Raw genomic sequence first — 17923 nt, forward strand, 5'->3', positions numbered from 1 at the left:
AAAAGGAACAGCAAAAGCAAGAGGCTCTGAGAGTGAGGCACCATTGCATAAGTCAGCACCAAAATTGCTATTATCCCTATTAATGGCACTGCATCTGTGATTGTTCTAGCATGGGCAAGTGAGTGCCACAGGAAATTTGGGCATGTTCCCGTTGGCAGGATTGGTGAAAAAAAGGGCAAAAATTTCAGGGTAATTTCTGCATAAGTGCGATCAAGGAAATTCAGGGCTATTATATTAATAATAGGTCTCATTTCTTGCATGTCTCATAACTAGACATAAATAAGGAAGATTGTGAACTATGTTTTCCATAACTACTTTTTACATACTATTTGATAATCTCCGTTTTAAATTGCAAGTGTTGAATTTGGTGAGGCCCACCAAAATTATCATTTGTGTGTTTTACATGGTTATCCTTTTAAATGTTTATTACACACATTTATTTATATTTATTTATTGCTACTCTAGTGATCATTTATATAATATCCTAAATTATGTTGGACGATATGATATTTTGAGCTTTTCACTGCAACATTTTTCAAAGTATAGTTGAAAGACAGAAAATGATTCTGTTTTAGAATTTAAATGTGTAGATTTGGTGGCTGGTTCTATTGTTTTAGGTTAGAACTTTAATATGAATGAAAAATCTACCTACTTATCTCTACATTGATAGATTATATAGATGGATAGATATAAATATATATTTTCTATATAATAGTTTAAAATTATACCACTTTTACTATTGGACAACTATTATTAATTGTATGCAAGTTTATATATATATATATATATATATGATATATAGATATTAATTACACTACTCTTGCCATTGAACATTGTTAGTTATATGAAAAGAAATGAGCAGATTAATTTATGAAATGTGCAAAATTTTATTTTATTCCATGTCTAATAAAATAATTCACCCATTAAATTGTAGGCGAGTCCTAAGCACATTGGGCTCAATTTTCCTGGGTCATTTGCGACGTTTTTTGGTGGTGCCGTTTATTTGTCATTATTATTTAGTTCAAAATTTCCCCCTGGAATCAGCACGGCGTAACTGCTTTAGTTATGATTTCTCTATGTTAGGTTTTTTTGACGTCATAGGTTCCCTCATGTCTATGCCAGTTTTCAGCATTTTTCGTAGTTTGCCCAAAAATGTTTTATCTTAGGTTGGCGTATCTGGCCACTGCCGAAAAACCTTCTGGTGAGTTACAGAAAGTAGTGCACATTGAAAAATCGACACTGAAAGACACCATTGTTTTTCATCAAAGTTTTTGGAGGGAGTCTCTAACACTTGAAATATCCATAATAGTCACCGGAGGGGGTGGTACCTCAATGGGCAGCACCTGCACCTCCACCAAAGTCAGTAAAACAGAGGGGGCTTCATCCATCTCCATCCCCTCCCCCTCCCCCTCACCCTCACCCTCATGCTCTTGGTCTGGAGGGTGGGATTGGAAGATGTTTCTTCTTCAGGCTCGTCCTCATCTGAATTTTCTTCTGCATCGTCAGGGTCGGCCTCAAATTCTGCAAATTACAACAGAACACAGACAACTGGTTAGCAGCAGAGGAGGGGGCAGGGTGTGATGACACAGCGCAGGCAGCAGGCTGATTTGAAGGACCATGATGAATGATAGCACATTGCATCAACCGAAGCGTAGCTGACGGAGACATCCCCATGAACTGAAGCATGGCTAGCCCGCGCAGCACTTAACATTTAGCAAAGCCAGACTGTGGAATTTGCAGGACATACCCTCTCCCTTGTGCAGTGGTGGTTGCTTTTCTCCAGGCAGGACCAGTCAAAGCAGTGACCCTCTGTTTCAATGGTGTCAGTGGCTGCAGATTTGCCAGGCCTCCTCCTATTCGAGTTCTTTTCTTTTTATTATGTGCCACCTTCCTCTGCAAAGATGAAAATGTAACTTCTTAGAGAGGGTGTCTTTCTGCTGGGTGGGACATTTACAGCTGGTCACATTTACAATTGCAATTCCATTGAATAAATGAAAATATTACTTACACTAACTACTTGACCAAGGTCCTGCCATTTCTTTTTACACTGGCCTCCAGATCTCGTGGTAGTCACCATTGCGCAGTAATCTTCTGCAACTTGGTTCCAACATTTTTTCATTTTTCATTTCTTTGGGTGGAACTTTTATGTGACCTCTGCTGGTGTCCAGCTCCTGCCATCTGGTCTCAATCATGGTTATTAGTGCCTCCACTTCATCCTGTAAGAAATTCTTGGTCCTTGCACTGCGTTGCATCTTGTATTGCTGCAGATCCAATTTTTCCAATGCTCTCACACAGCACTCTTTCTCATACAACTGGATCTTTAAAAATGATCGATTGCCAACCCGGAGCTGTACTGAGCATGCCGTTCATTGAAATAACATCAAAAACGTCACTTTTTTTGTCGCGCATACGCAGAAGGTGCGGCATCGTTTTTTTGGCGCAGACAACAGGCTCCACCCCCCGAGATGACTGGACTCGCTGTGCGGCACCAAATTTGAATTATACATTGGGAAAACTTTGGCAAAATATTTCTGGTGCATTTCTGGCCTATAAAAATGGGCGTAACTCTGGCAATACACCAGAAAACAGGCTTGGACAAAATTGAGCCCACTATTTCTTCATTCTGGGCCTTGCGTGTCATTAATCGTTACAGAAGGAAACACTAAAATTGGATAACTTTGAATATGTACAATTATTACATTTACAATTGTGCATTTTTCATTTCAGGCAAATTCATTTTCATATACCATTAATTCATACTAGATTATATATGAATAAAATATTCCAACTATCATTATACACTGCTGAATCAATTGTAATAATCTGGAGTGAGTCCTGTTTTATGTAGATTTCATGTTTCCGGACAAATGTTCTAATGCACTTGTATTCAGTAGAAGTGAATTTTTATTCTTGGACCAGTACTGTGCTTTAACATTGAATGTGATCTTTTCAGATAATAATTGTTTTGGGGGTTGTGTAGATATTTTAGTAATTTGGATACATGATCAAATAGAGCATAGAATAATCAATCTATTGGATGATTCAGTTATAAAAGTTACAATTACATTACTCGATGCAATTAAAATTCTTCAAAGGTAGCATAACTATTATGAAATACAAGTAATGGTGAAATATAAGAAATAATCCAATGAATGGCATAGAAAGTCATCACTCATGATCCCAAAGAGAGAGAATGTCAGGTTTCCTGAAATCACAAGTTAAATTATTTTCCTACTTACTACTGAATCAGTAATTACATTAATATAACAGCCTTGTGCAGTATAATAATCAAATAAATATTCAGTTTAATAATTATAAATGGTGACAGTCAAGACACCAGGGAACCCAAGGTCAGGTAACACATCACCATTCTGGATTAATTGGGCCTCCTGAGCACTTTATAAACTGAAGCAAATCTTTCTTAAATGTTTTCAGAAAATAGGCACTCTGAAGACACATCAACCTTACTGGGTAAAGGTACAATGCTGTTCATCTGATATCAGTAGCTACAATGTAGACTTTGCAATTTCAATTCATTCAATATTTATATGATCCCTTCTTTTAAATCCTAGGTATACATTTTTGAAAATAACATCTACTACCAGACTGAAGTAAAGAGTAGTGCTCTGCGCCTTACCTCATCGGGGAAGGAGGGGTTAATCTACAATGGCATTGCAGACTGGTTATATGAAGGTAGGAGGCATCGAATTTATTGCAACATAACTGCCAGAAGTAAAACTCAAAGCAAATAAAATCATTTCCCATCCCATGTTTTGGAAACAATACTTTTACTTTCTGCATGAGTGTCACCAGCTGGCATTCTGACAATATCATTATCAAATTAAACACAAATGATGTTGCTTTTATATGCACTAATATTGACCATAAGTGACAAAAACAAGAAGTGAGAATAAAACATTTTCTTTTCTTCAGAATTACTTTTAAATCACTTTCAAATAAGCAAGCAATATTTTGCAGTATCTATTCTTTTGCAGTTTTGTGGAGATTTTGATGACCCTGTTCATTTAAAATATTGGCCAAGAAATTCCTGTTGTTTTTGCCTCCTGTTAGCGCCCTCGGGGTCAGTGCCGCTAATGGCTCCTACTAAATTCCACAGGAGTTTAGCGGCAACAGTAACCCATAGCACACTGCTTAGCTGCGCCGGCAATGACAACGTCATCACTGTGCCCAGCACCCCGGACCGTTAATTGGGTATCGCCCCCTGAAGCTGCGTCAGGTGATGCCTGTGACAACTTCAGGGGACCTGAACCGGATGGCAGATCGCTTGTGGGGCGATAGTTAAAGGGGAGGTGCATTGGTTGTAAAAAAAAAATGTCTCTGATGTTTTGCTGTGTCATGTGGACGCTTTGAATGCAGGATCCGTGCCGCGATCAGACAGCCCGACATTCTGCTTGACTGCTGGGTTGTTGGCATGGCACCCCCGCTCCCAGGTGGTCCAGGCAGGCCCATTTTTATACTGCTGAGTTTGTAGCTTGGGCCCTTCCCTTTAATACAGCGTAGTGCTGCGTCCCGCTCCCGATGCGTCCACCCTGATAGCGCCCCAGAAAGGAAGTGGAGCATGTTATTTTGCACTTCATTTCCTTTCAGAGGTGGTAACCCGAATTTATCGAGCGGGGCGGGACTTCTGCACCAGGTGCAAAATGTCCAGCCTCCCGGATGTTACCGCCCCCAAACAGGGCGCAACGGAACTTTTCCCCGATTGTGCTTTCAGATTCTAAAGATTTTGCGGAGTTTCCAAGTAACCAACGCAATATTAATTTTATTCGGTCAGATCTGTTGAAACTAGAATTGCTCAGTCTCTTGTTTCACCTCGCAACCACTGTCCAGGAATGGCACTTAAATTCAGTGCATTTCTTCTCAGGATTCTGAAATCAACAGACTGTTAAGTGAAGATTTTATACTTTCAATACTGGATATACTCTAAACATAATGAAAATCTTCTATTTTAAAGGCTTACGTTACTTGGGGAGAGATTTACATTCATGTTGTTAAAACAATCACACTACTGACTGTCCAGTAGTCGTTATTTGCAATATTTGTCAATCACAGCCACAAACTTAGCTTTCTTACAATTCATTCAGTGACCATTCATGGGTAATTTGTTTGTGTTAATAGTGTAGTTTTCCTTTCACCCAGTTAATGCCATGGTGAGGGCCCAACCGATAAAGAAGGCAATCATTGCTCCATCATTCCTAAAGGACGTGCATGGAGGATAAGGCCTTTACTTAAATTGGCTATCCTTGTGAGGTCATTAAGCTCCTTCCTGCAGTATGTAGCAGTACATGGGGTAGAGAAAATTGCACTGACTGCCTCAGTCCCCTATCTCCGTAATGTCTGTACCACCAGTATCCAGAATACCGTTCCCTTCTTGTCCTTATTTCATTGTTCTTGGAATATAGGCAAGACCAGAAAATCAATGTTTGTTGCACATCCCTAGTTGCTCTGAGGGCATTAGCATCACACAGTGTAAGACCGCAATTACATGTAGACCAGGTAGGGGTGGCAGGTTCCCTGACATTAATGAACCAGTTAGGTTTTTACAACAATTCAATAACATTAATTTTTTTCTGGTGCGAGCCCACAAATTATCTGGTTTTATGGAATTCAATTTCTCAACTTGCTATGGGGGATTTAAACTCGTGACCTGTGGATTGCATGTCCAGCACTATAAGCACTATAGTTATTATTGCATGGCAAATTAACAACCAAACTTTGCTCTGTCCCCATCATACACTTTAATAGCTCCAGTTCTCTGCTCCCTCCCATTCCATAGAAATTTGTTTTTTGTAGATCTCAGAATAAGTCCATGAAGAATTACATTTCCTATGATTTTTGGCTTTCTGAATAAGATGGAAGATAAGTTTTAAATATGTTTAATTGAAGGTTAGAGGACTAACCATACGGTAATTGGGGTCCTGGACTTTGTAAATAGAGCTATACAATACAAAAGCCAGGAAGTTATGCTAAACCTACATAAAACGCTAGTTCGGCCCTAGCTGGAGTATTGTAACCATTTTTGAACAACACACTTTCGAAAGGTCGTGAAGGCTTTGGAGAGGGTACAGAAGAGATTTCTTTGAATGGTGCCAGGGATGAGGGCATACAGTTGTGTGGATAGACTGGAGAAGCCAGGGTTGTTCTCCTTAGAGCAGAAAAGGAACGTTGATAGAGGTGTTTAAAATGATGAAGGGTTTAGATAGAATAAATAACGAGAAACTGTTTCCAAAGGCTGAAGTGTCGATAATCAGAGGGCACAGATTCAAGGTAATTGGCAAAAGAACCAAAGCTAAAATGAAGAAAACCTTTTTTAGGCAACAAGTAGTTAGGATTTGGAATGCATTGCCTGATAGGGTGGTGAATACAGATTCAATAGTAGCCTTCAAAAGGGAATTGGATAAATACTTAAAGGAGAAAACATTGCAGGGATATGAGGGAAGAGCGGGAGAGTGGGATGAACTGGATTGCTCTTCGAAAGAGCTGGCACAGATCCGATGGATCAAATGGCCTCCTTCTGTGCCATACTATTCTATAATTCTATGATACTGCAGAAAGTAGATGATAGTCTGCATAAGCACAGCTTCCTTTGAATTACCATATTATTCACATAAATTAGCACAAATGTTCGATAAGAAAATTTAATTATATGTTGTGTTCATTGTCCATTTCCTTTTGCATCAAATTCAATCTGTTTTTCTCTTAATGGTGCCCAACAATTTGCATCTTGGCAAGTTGCAAAATGATTACATTTCTTCAGACTGCAAATTACAGTTGTAGCTCAGCATGAATGCCGGAATCAGTAATTTAAAACGCATTAGCAATGTGCAGCAAACTGTGTAAAAGAACACTTGGAATCACTAAGCTATAGTTAAGTTGGGTAATGCTTAGCTGAACAAAAAAAACCTAATAGTTAGGTGAGGACTCAGAGAATAAACTACGGAGTTCAATTTCCACAGGTGGTTCCCCCGATCATCTGCCATAATCAGATAAAAGGTATGAAGCTCCATTTATCCCATTTCTCAAGGGTTTCTAGGATCTTATGGCGCACAATCGAGAGAGCATCCACAGAAATTCAACTCCTTTGTGTTTTGCTGCAGTGCATATTTTGCATAAGAATAACATAGATTCCTAAACACTACTGGTAAAATAAGTTAACCTATATACTGCCAAGAGAGCCAAGTAAGTGACTGCATTTTTGGCTATTGTGCTTCTGAAACAAACACCAGGCCCCAAATAGGACCACCCTCGTTAGGAGCATCTTCTGCAACAGGATCCCCAACTGTGCACCATGAAAAGAAGAATTGTTCCCCACAAGTCTCTGTGTTTTGTATGTGTGAAATTAGGTCACTAGAATACCTTGATTAGCCTTTAAGTAAAAATTAATATTTAAGTTGTAATTTTGCAAAAATGGTTAACACATGGATGAGATCGTTCATGGCACATGTTCCCAGCAGCTCTGCGGTCAAGCCATGTCAAGTCCCTTCCTCCTAATTGAGTAGGCTATGATATCTTCTTTGCGACATCATAAATACACACACTAAGATGACTCTACCGAAAACTTGTTAGGTGACCTGGTCACAAGACACTTTTATTATTTTTCATCAGCAATTGCATTGCCACAGTAGTCCACTAGGTGGAGCTCAATATTACTCTTCTCCCTCCTTAATGAAGAAGTAATCATAACAAAATAATCATCACACATAACTTGCATGGTTATACATAACAAAAGATATGGACTTATTTTGCCATATTTACAAATCAAACTTAACCATTGCTTTTCTGCTTCGAAGAGGATACCTTCACTCTCGAACAGAACTTCCCAAACCGGGTGTTGAATTTAGATTCATTCTAGGCTGAGCCTGAGGAGAATTTTTCTCCAAGGGCAACCCTTGATTTACATTGGACTCTCTACAACGTCATACTGTTTGCCTGACTGACTCAGACTCAGACTTAAATTCTGACTTTCTCTTGGACTTATTTCTAGTACATTTGATGTAGGATTTGCTATTGGTAATCTACTTGTAACAAGACTATCTGACTCACCAGAAATAATCGAATCATTCCAACTTTCAACTCCTTCCTCATCTGTAGGTAAAATATGATGTATGTGAACAAACCTAACCTGTCAATGATCAAACATCTTGACCAAATATGTGCGAGGGCCACATATCTTCACTACTCTTCCTGGTAACCACTTTAACCAGTTATGGTGATGATTGTTCACTTTAACTTTCTGATTCAATTTCACACTTCTTTCTCTTACTCTACCTCTATCATGATTCTCTTTTTTTAAAATTGTTTCTCTTCTACTGACTTGCCAGGTTTGGCTTTAACAATGAGAATTTAGTTCATGGCTGTCGTTTGAGAAACAACTCTGCTGGTGTTCTACCAGTAGTTCTATGAGGAGTATTACAATAAGTAATTCAAAAATTTGCCAATTTGTGGTCCAATGACAACTGCTGTTTCTTTGGATTTGGATCAAACATTTGCTTGATGAAGGGCACGTTTTACAATTTGTACTGTGCGCTCTGCTGGACCATTTGAAGCAGGGTGATATGGTGGAACTTTGGTATGTTTCACATGATTTCTGCTCATGAACTGTGCAAATTCTTCTGAATAAAACTGCCGCCCATTATCAGACACAATTTTTTCTGGGAGGCCATATAAAGAAAACAATCTTTGCAAATTGTCGAATATTTTACTTGTTATTTTCCGCATTGGAAACACCTCTACTCACTTCGAATGGCTATCAATCACAATGAACAATTGTCCTTCCAGCTCAGCAAAATCTATATGTAACCTTTGCCGCACCCTGGGAGGCCATTTTCATGGCTGCAATGGTACTGATGGTGGTTTCTTACTTAGGAATTGACATGTTGTACACTGACTAACAATGTACTCTATATCTTTATCCAGACCTGGCCACCATAAGTAACTGCATGCAAAACTCTTGGTCAAGCACATTCCCAAGTGCTAGTCATGAAGATCTCTTAACAATTTGGACCTGAACTTATTTAAAATAACTACTCTTGCAGCCCACATGATACAATCTTTATCCACTGATAATTAATTCCTATGAACAAAATATGGGTGAATATCTTTCTCTGATATCTGGTTTGGCTAGCCATTTGCTATGTAATCATATACCTTTGACATAACTGGGTCATGTTTGGTTGCTCTACCAATCTCTTTAGCTGTGATAGGCAGTTCATCAATGTTGAAAAATAGAACACTTCCTCCCTATCAAGTGTAACTTGTGATGAAGATGGCAACCTGGACATAGTATCAGCATTACTGTGATCAGCTGATCATCTGTATTCAATGTCATATATACATGCTGACAAAATCGAAGCTCATCTCTGCATTTGGGCTGCTGCTAAGGTTGGAACTGGGGACTTTGGATGGAGGATTGCTGTCATGGGCTTATGGTCAGTAATGATGGTAAACTTATGACCAAACAGGAATTTGTGGAACTTCTTGACCCCAAAAATCAATGTCAAAGCTTCCTTTTCGATCTGCGCATAATTACGCTCACTGGCACTGACAGTCCATGAAGCAAAAGCAATTGGTCTCTCCTCCCCACTATGTAGTACATGAGAGATCACTGCCCGAACTCCATAAGGGGAGGCATCACATGCTAGCTTGATCTCCTTAGATACATCATAGTGAACTAACATGGTGCTCTCTACCAACTGGCTTTTACACTCCTTGAAAGCTGCGTCACATTCTTCTGACCACTTCCAATGGACCTGTTTTTTCAACAGCTCATTCAGTGTTTGTAACACTGTAGCCACGTTTGGTAGGAACTTCCCATAATAGTTCAAAAGACCAAAAATGATCGAAGTTCAGTGACATTTTTGGGAGTGGATGCATTTCTGATTGCTTCCAGCTTTCCCTTGGTTGGATGTAAACCATCTTTGTCTGCTCTGTGCCCTAAGTATTCCACTGAGTTTTAATATAGCTCACACTTGGGAACTATTTCTGTGCTCCTCTAGCCATTTGAGCATTTCATTCAATCTGTTATTATGGATTTTCCTGTTTGGTGCTGAAATGAGTATGTCATCTAAATAACATACTACCCCTTCAATGCCTTGCAAAATCTGGTTCATCACCCCTTGGAATATGGCGGGGCTGGAAGACACTCCAAATGGTAGCCTATTAAATTGATATAGGCCTAGACGAGTATTAATAGTCAAGCATGGCTTGGACTCCTCATCTAGTTCAAGTTGTAAGTAGGCATTTGTGAGATCTAACTTCGAGAAGATCTGACCACCAGTCAGCGTTGTGAACAAATGTTCTACATTTGGCAATGTATTAGACAGATTACCCTCTAGAACTTGGTTTACAGTTACTTTATAGTCACCACACAACCTTATCTTACCATCTGACTTAGGTACAACAACAATGGGTGTAGCCCAATTAATTAGATCTACTTTAGAGATAATGTCCTCAGTTTCTAGTCTCTTGAGTTCTTGCTCAAACTTTCTCCTTGAGTGCATATGGTACGGGACGTGACTTGCAGTAAACTGGTCTAGCATCCTTCTGTACCCTGACACTTGCCTTGAAACCTTAGATCAGACTGCCTGTTTCGTGTAACACTTTTGGATACTGCTTTGATGCAAATCTCATTTCAACATGAAAAAACTCATTCCAATTCAGCGTCAGTGATCCTAACAAATTTCTACCTGTCAAGGCAGGCTTGTCTCCTGACATTACTAAGAGAGGCAAGCTCTGATACTGATCCTTGTATTTCACCCGTATGGTGATATGTCCTACCACAGAGATTTGCTCTCCTGAGAAGCCTCACAGCTCTATCTTCGACTTCTCCAGTGAAAAATTACTCAACTTGTCGAGATCTAGTGATTCCAGTACTACTCTCACAGATGCACCAATGTTGATTTCCATGGGTATCTTGGTTGCTGCAATAGCTACTTAGTTGACGCTACTTCACGAATCATTGTTAGACACCCTTGCGCTCCTGATGACATGTATCTCCAGAACCTCCTTGTCCTGTTGCTTTTCTTCAATGCTATGTAATCTCTGGTGATTTCTACTTATAGCCTTGAAATTTGGTTTACTCTTTAGTCGGCATACCTTTGAAAGATGCACAGTTTTCTTGCAGAAGAAACACTCTGCCTTCACATATGTACAGCTTTGAGCAATATGTTGTCCCAGGCACCGATAGTGTGACTTCAATTCACTGTTACCTTGGCCAGTTGCTGAGGCCTTGGGGCCCAACTACCTTTTACTTATAACCTGCAAGCGATTCACCTCATTGATGACAGGAAATGGTGCGAAATTCTCAGGAATATTGCTCAGCCATATCTAGCGACATAGCTGTCTGAAAAGCTAAATCAAAAATCAAGTTAAGGGTTGCCAACAACTTTCTTCTGATTGCTTCATTTTTCATTCCACAAATAAAGCGGTCACTCAATGCTCGGTCCTTAAAGTTTCCAAAATTACAGTGAATGGATAGCTTTTTTAAAGCTACAATGTACTCACTGATACCCTCGTCAATTGGTTGATCTCGGATTCCAAAATGATAACTTTCAGCTCTTTCCAGGGGCTCAGGACTGTAGTGCTCTTCTAACTTGGTTAGAATCTCCGTCAGTGGCTTGTTCTTTGTCTTGACAGGAACAAGGACATTTTTCAGGGTTTCATACACCTCGGGGCCCGCTTCAGTCAAGAAAATAGCCCATTTCCATTCTAAAACCACCTGATTATCGTTTTCATCATCTGGGACTTCGATGATACTATTCGCAGTGAAAAACATTTCTAGCCGCTCCCCTATGCTCCGAAGGTCTCTCAGTCGTGATGGAACTCACCCAAGCGCCCTATTATTCCCAGAGGCACAGCCATCTGTACTCCAAGATCAGCCAAGTGTGCTTGAAATTTATTTTGGATTTTTAGTTGTTGTGCAAAACAAAGAACCTCTTCAAGTCACTCTGTTGGTTGGCTGGATCATCCACCAACAAACATTTCAGCTAGGGAATCCGATTATCCTATCCTACATCGCCAATTTGATATCTTCTTTAAGACATCATAAACACACAGACTACAGGATGGCTCTGCCAAAAACTTGTCAGGTGACCTGGTCACATGACGCTTTTATATCATCAGTTGCATTACCACAGTAGTCCACTAGGTGGAGCACTGGTCCACTAGATGGAGCTCTATATTACATAGAAACATAGAAACATAGAAAATAGGTGCAGGAGTAGGCCATTCGGCCCTTCTAGCCTGCACCGCCATTCAATGAGTTCATGGCTGAACATTCAACTTCAGTACCCCATTCCTGCTTTCTCGCCATACCCCTTGATTCCCCTAGTAGTAAGGACCTCATCTAACTCCTTTTTGAATATATTTAGTGAATTGGCCTCAACAACTTTCTGTGGTAGAGAATTCCACAGGTTCACCACTCTCTGGGTGAAGAAGTTCCTCTGCATCTCGGTCCTAAATGGCTTACCCCTTATCCTTAGACTGTGACCTCTGGTTCTGGACTTGCCCAACATTGGGAACATTCTTCCTGCATCTAACCTGTCTAACCCCGTCAGAATTTTAAATGTTTCTATGAGGTCCCCTCTCATTCTTCTGAACTCCAGTGAATACAAGCCCAGTTGATCCAGTCTTTCTTGATAGGTCAGTCCCGCCATCCCGGGAATCAGTCTGGTGAACCTTCGCTGCACTCCCTCAATAGCAAGAATGTCCTTCCTCAGGTTAGGAGACCAAAACTGTACACAATACTCCAGGTGTGGCCTCACCAATGCCCTGTACAACTGTAGCAACACCTCCCTACCCCTGTACTCAAATCCCCTTGCTATGAAGGCCAACATGCCATTTGCTTTCTTAACCGCCTGCTGCACCTGCATGCCAACCTTCAATGACTGATGTACCATGACACCCAGGTCTCTTTGCACCTCCCCTTTTCCTAATCTGTCACCATTCAGATAATAGTCTGTCTCTCTGTTTTTACCACCAAAGTGGATAACCTCACATTTATCCACATTATACTTCATCTGCCATGCATTTGCCCACTCACCTAACCTATCCAAGTCGCTCTGCAGCCTCACAGCATCCTCCTCGCAGCTCACACTGCCACCCAACTTAGTGTCATCCGCAAATTTGGAAATACTACATTTAATCCCCTCATCTAAATCATTAATGTACAGTGTAAACAGCTGGGGCCCCAGCACAGAACCTTGCGGTACCCCACTAGTCACTGCCTGCTTTTCTGAAAAGTACCCATTTACTCCTACTCTTTGCTTCCTGTCTGACAACCAGTTCTCAATCCATGTCAGTACACTACCCCCAATCCCATGTGCTCTAACCTTGCATATCAATCTCTTGTGTGGGACCTTGTCGAACGCCTTCTGAAAATCCAAATATACCACATCAACTGGTTCTCCCTTGTCCACTCTACTGGAAACATCCTCAAAAAATTCCAGAAGATTTGTCAAGCATGATTTCCCTTTCACAAATCCATGCTGACTTGGACCTATCATGTCACCTCTTTCCAAATGCACTGCTATGACATCCTTAATAATTGATTCCATCATTTTACCCACTACCGATGTCAGGCTGACCGGTCTATAATTCCCTGTTTTCTCTCTCCCTCCTTTTTTAAAAAGTGGGGTTACATTGGCTACCCTCCACTCTATAGGAACTGATCCAGAGTCAATGGAATGTTGGAAAATGACTGTCAACGCATCCACTATTTCCAAGGCCACCTCCTTAAGTACTCTGGGATGCAGTCCATCAGGCCCTGGGGATTTATCGGCCTTCAATCCCATCAATTTCCCCAACACAATTTCCCGGCTAATAAGGATTTCCCTCAGTTCCTCCTCCTTACGAGACCCCCCGACCCCTTTTATAACCGGAAGGTTGTTCGTGTCCTCCTTCGTGAATACCGAACCAAAGTACTTGTTCAATTGGTCCGCCATTTCTTTGTTCCCAGTTATGACTTCCCCTGATTCTGACTGCAGGGGACCTACGTTTGTCTTTACTAACCTTTTTCTCTTTACATATCTATGGAAAGTTTTGCAATCCGTCTTAATGTTCCCTGCAAGCTTCTTCTCGTACTCCATTTTCCCTGCCCTAATCAAACCCTTTGTCCTCCTCTGCTGAGTTCTAAATTTCTCCCAGTCCCCAGATTCGCTGCTATTTCTGGCCAATTTGTATGCCACTTCCTTGGCTTTAATACTATCCCTGATTTCCCTTGATAGCCACGGTTGAGCCACCTTCACTTTTTTATTTTTATGCCAGACAGGAATGTACAATTGTTGTAGTTCATCCATGCGGTCTCTAAATGTCTGCCATTGCCCATCCACAGTCAACCCCTTAAGTATCATTCGCCAATCCATCCCAGCTAATTCATGCCTCATACCTTCAAAGTTAGCCTTCTTTAAGTTCTGGACCATGGTCTCTGAATTAACTGTTTCATTCTCCATCCCAATGCAGAATTCCACCATATTATGGTCACTCGTCCCCAAGGGGCCTCGCACAACGAGATTGCTAATTAATCCTCTATTACATAACACCCAGTCTAAGATGGCCTCCCCCCTAGTTGGTTCCTCGACATATTGGTCTAAAAAACCATCCCTTATGCACTCCAGGAAATCCTTCTCCATCGTATTGCTTCCAGTTTGGTTAGCCCAATCTATGTGCATATTAAAGTCACCCATTATAACTGCTGCACCTTTATTGCACGCACCCCTAATTTCATGTTTGATGCCCTCCCCAACATCACTACTACTGTTTGGAGGTCTGTACACAACTCCCACTAACGTTTTTTGCCCTTTAGTGTTCTGCAGCTCTACCCATATAGATTCCACATCATCCAAGCTAATGTCCTTCCTAACTATTGCCTTAATCTCCTCCTTAACCAGCAATGCTACCCCACCTCCTTTTCCTTTTATTCTATCCTTCCTGAATGTTGAATACCCCTGGATGTTGAGTTGCCAGCCCTGATCATCCTGGAGCCACGTCTCCGTAATCCCAATCACATCATATTTGTTAACATCTATTTGCACAGTTAATTCATCCACCTTATTGCGGATACTCCTTGCATTAAGACACAAAGCCTTCAGGCTTGTTTTTTTAACACCCTCTGTCCTTTTAGAATTTTGCTGTACAATGGCCCTTTTTGTTCTTTGCCTTGGGTGTCTCTGCCCTCCACTTTTCCTCATCTCCTTTCTGTCTTTTGCTTTTGCCTCCTTTTTGTTTCCCTCTATCTCCCTGCATTGGTTCCCATCCCCCTGCCATGTTAGTTTAACTCCTCCCCAACAGCACTAGCAAACACTCCCCCGAGGACATTGGTTCCGATTCTGCCCAGGTGCAGACCGTCCGGATTGTACTGGTCCCACCTCCCCCAGAACCGGTTCCAATGTCCCAGGAATTTGAATCCCTCCCTGCTGCACCATTGCTCAAGCCACATATTCATCTGAGCTATCCTGCGATTCCTACTCTGACTAGCACGTGGCACTGGTAGCAATCCCGAGATTACTACTTTTGAGGTCCTACTTTTTAATTTAGCTCCTAGCTCCTTAAATTCATTTCGTAGGACCTCATCCCTTTTTTTTACCTATGTCGTTGGTACCAATGTGCACCACGACAACTGGCTGTTCTCCCTCCCTTTTTAGAATGTCCTGCACCCGCTCCGAGACATCCTTGACCCTTGCACCAGGGAGGCAACATACCATCCTGGAGTCTCGGTTGCGGCCGCAGAAATGCCTATCTATTCCCCTTACAATTGAATCCCCTATCACTATCGCTTGCCCACTCTTTTTCCTGCCCTCCTGTGCAACAGAGCCAGCCACGGTGACATGAACTTGGCTGCTGCTGCCCTCTCCTGATGAATCATCCCCCTCAACAGTACTCAAAGCAGTGTATCTGTTTTGCAGGGGGATGACCACAGGGGACCCCTGCACTACCTTCCTTGCACTACTCTTCCTGCTGGTCTTCCATTCCCTCGCTGGCTGTGGACCCTTCTCCTGCGGTAAGACCAACTCGCTACACGTGATACTCACGTCATTCTCAGCATCGTGGATGCTCCAGAGTGAATCCACCCTCAGCTCCAACTCCGCAACGCGGACCGTCTGGAGCTGGAGGTGGACACACTTCCCGCACATGTAGTCGTCAGGAACACTGGTGTTGTCCCCGTGTTCCCACAAGTTTATTTCCGTTTTTCAGAAACCCTTTGGCAAGATTTCACACCAAAACAGGCTACAAGGATATGAAAAATGTGCTTAGATATCTTAGCCTGCAGCACATTTGCTTAGAGAATATAAAATCCAGCAAGGCAGCTGATCTTAAGGGACTGCAGCACCATCAAAGGAAAAGTTGTGAAGATGGCAGAAAATAGTTGGAGATCCTGCTGCAGGATGAGCAAAAATGAGCATAGCCCTTGGCTGTCCATGATTTTTATTTTTATTAGGTGTTTTGGTGTGAAATCTTGCCAAAGGGTTTCTGAAAAACGGAAATAAACTGTGGGAGCGAAATTTGTGAACCTTCTTGGAAGCTTGCTGACACCTATTTAAAGCGATATTGCATTTTTATCTGTTACCTTTTGTATAGCTGCAGCTTATAGTGTGCTTTTTAGCCTCCAGTTATGGTATGCCTGGAGGAATACCTCTCTAAATTCTGAAGGCAAAGGAGGAAGATCAAAGAAGGAATGCCAGACCGGTTAGATTGCACCTCAAATGCTCCATTTATGCCGCTACTTCTGTGACCAATTGTTGAACCTTTTGAGTAACTAGATTCTTCCAGACAAATTTGGGTGCTCTCTGTCAGATCAGCCAGTTTACAATTGCCTTCCATTTCTGCCATGTACCAGGCTTTCCACAAGTGCAGGACATAATTGACTGCATTCATTGGTTTTGCATGTCCCTATTCCCAATGCAATGTCATTCATGAATAAAAAGAGCTACCATTCTAGAAATATAGAAACATAGAAAATAGGTGCAGGAGTAGGCCATTCGGCCCTTCTAGCCTGCACCGCCATTCAATGAGTTCATGGCTGAACATGCAACTTCAGTACCCCATTCCTGCTTTCTCGCCATACCCCTTGATCCCCCTAGTAGTAAGGACTTCATCCAACTCCTTTTTGAATATATTTAGTGAATTGGCCTCAACAACTTTCTGTGGCAGAGAATTCCACAGGTTCACCACTCTCTGGGTGAAGAAGTTTCTCCTCATCTCGGTCCTAAATGGCTTACCCCTTATCCTGAGACTGTGTCCCCTGGTTCTGGACTTCCCCAACATTGGGAACATTCTTCCTGCATCTAACCTGTCTAACCCCGTCAGAATTTTAAACATTTCTATGAGGTCCCCTCTCATTCTTCTGAACTCCAGTGAATACAAGCCCAGTTGATCCAGTCTTTCTTTATAGGTCAGTCCCGCCATCCCAGGAATCAGTCTGGTGAACCTTCGCTGCACTCCCTCAATAGCAAGAATGTCCTTCCTCAGGTTAGGAGACCAAAACTGTACACAATACTCCAGGTGTGGCCTCACCAAGGCCCTGTACAACTGTAGCAACACCTCCCTGCCCCTGTACTCAAATCCCCTCGCCATGAAGGCCAACATGCCATTTGCTTTCTTAACCGCCTGCTGTACCTGCATGCCAACCTTCAATGACTGATGTCCCATGACACCCAGGTCTCGTTGCACCTCCCCTTTTCCTAATCTGTCACCATTCAGATAATAGTCTGTCTCTCTGTTTTTACCACCAAAGTGGATAACCTCACATTTATCCACATTATACTTCATCTGCCATGCATTTGCCCACTCACCTAACCTATCCAAGTCGCTCTGCAGCCTCATAGCATCCTCCTCGCAGCTCATACTGCCACCTAACTTAGTGTCATCCGCAAATTTGGAGATACTACATTTAATCCCCTCGTCTAAATCA

At 41.7% G+C, this 17923-nt stretch overlaps 1 protein-coding gene across 1 annotated transcript in view; it reads left to right on the forward strand.

Moving 5' to 3' along the window:
* The window catches only part of LOC139253997 (inactive dipeptidyl peptidase 10-like), a 963662-nt gene that overhangs the window by 766411 nt on the left and 179328 nt on the right, over nucleotides 1-17923 (forward strand). The window contains exon 9 of the mRNA XM_070873609.1: nucleotides 3573-3693. Coding sequence (XP_070729710.1) covers nucleotides 3573-3693 — 121 coding nt within the window. The remainder of the gene's footprint in view (nucleotides 1-3572; nucleotides 3694-17923) is intronic.

The sequence above is a fragment of the Pristiophorus japonicus genome, chromosome 3 (assembly GCF_044704955.1).
Source record: "Pristiophorus japonicus isolate sPriJap1 chromosome 3, sPriJap1.hap1, whole genome shotgun sequence".
Classification (NCBI taxonomy): Eukaryota; Metazoa; Chordata; class Chondrichthyes; family Pristiophoridae; genus Pristiophorus; species Pristiophorus japonicus.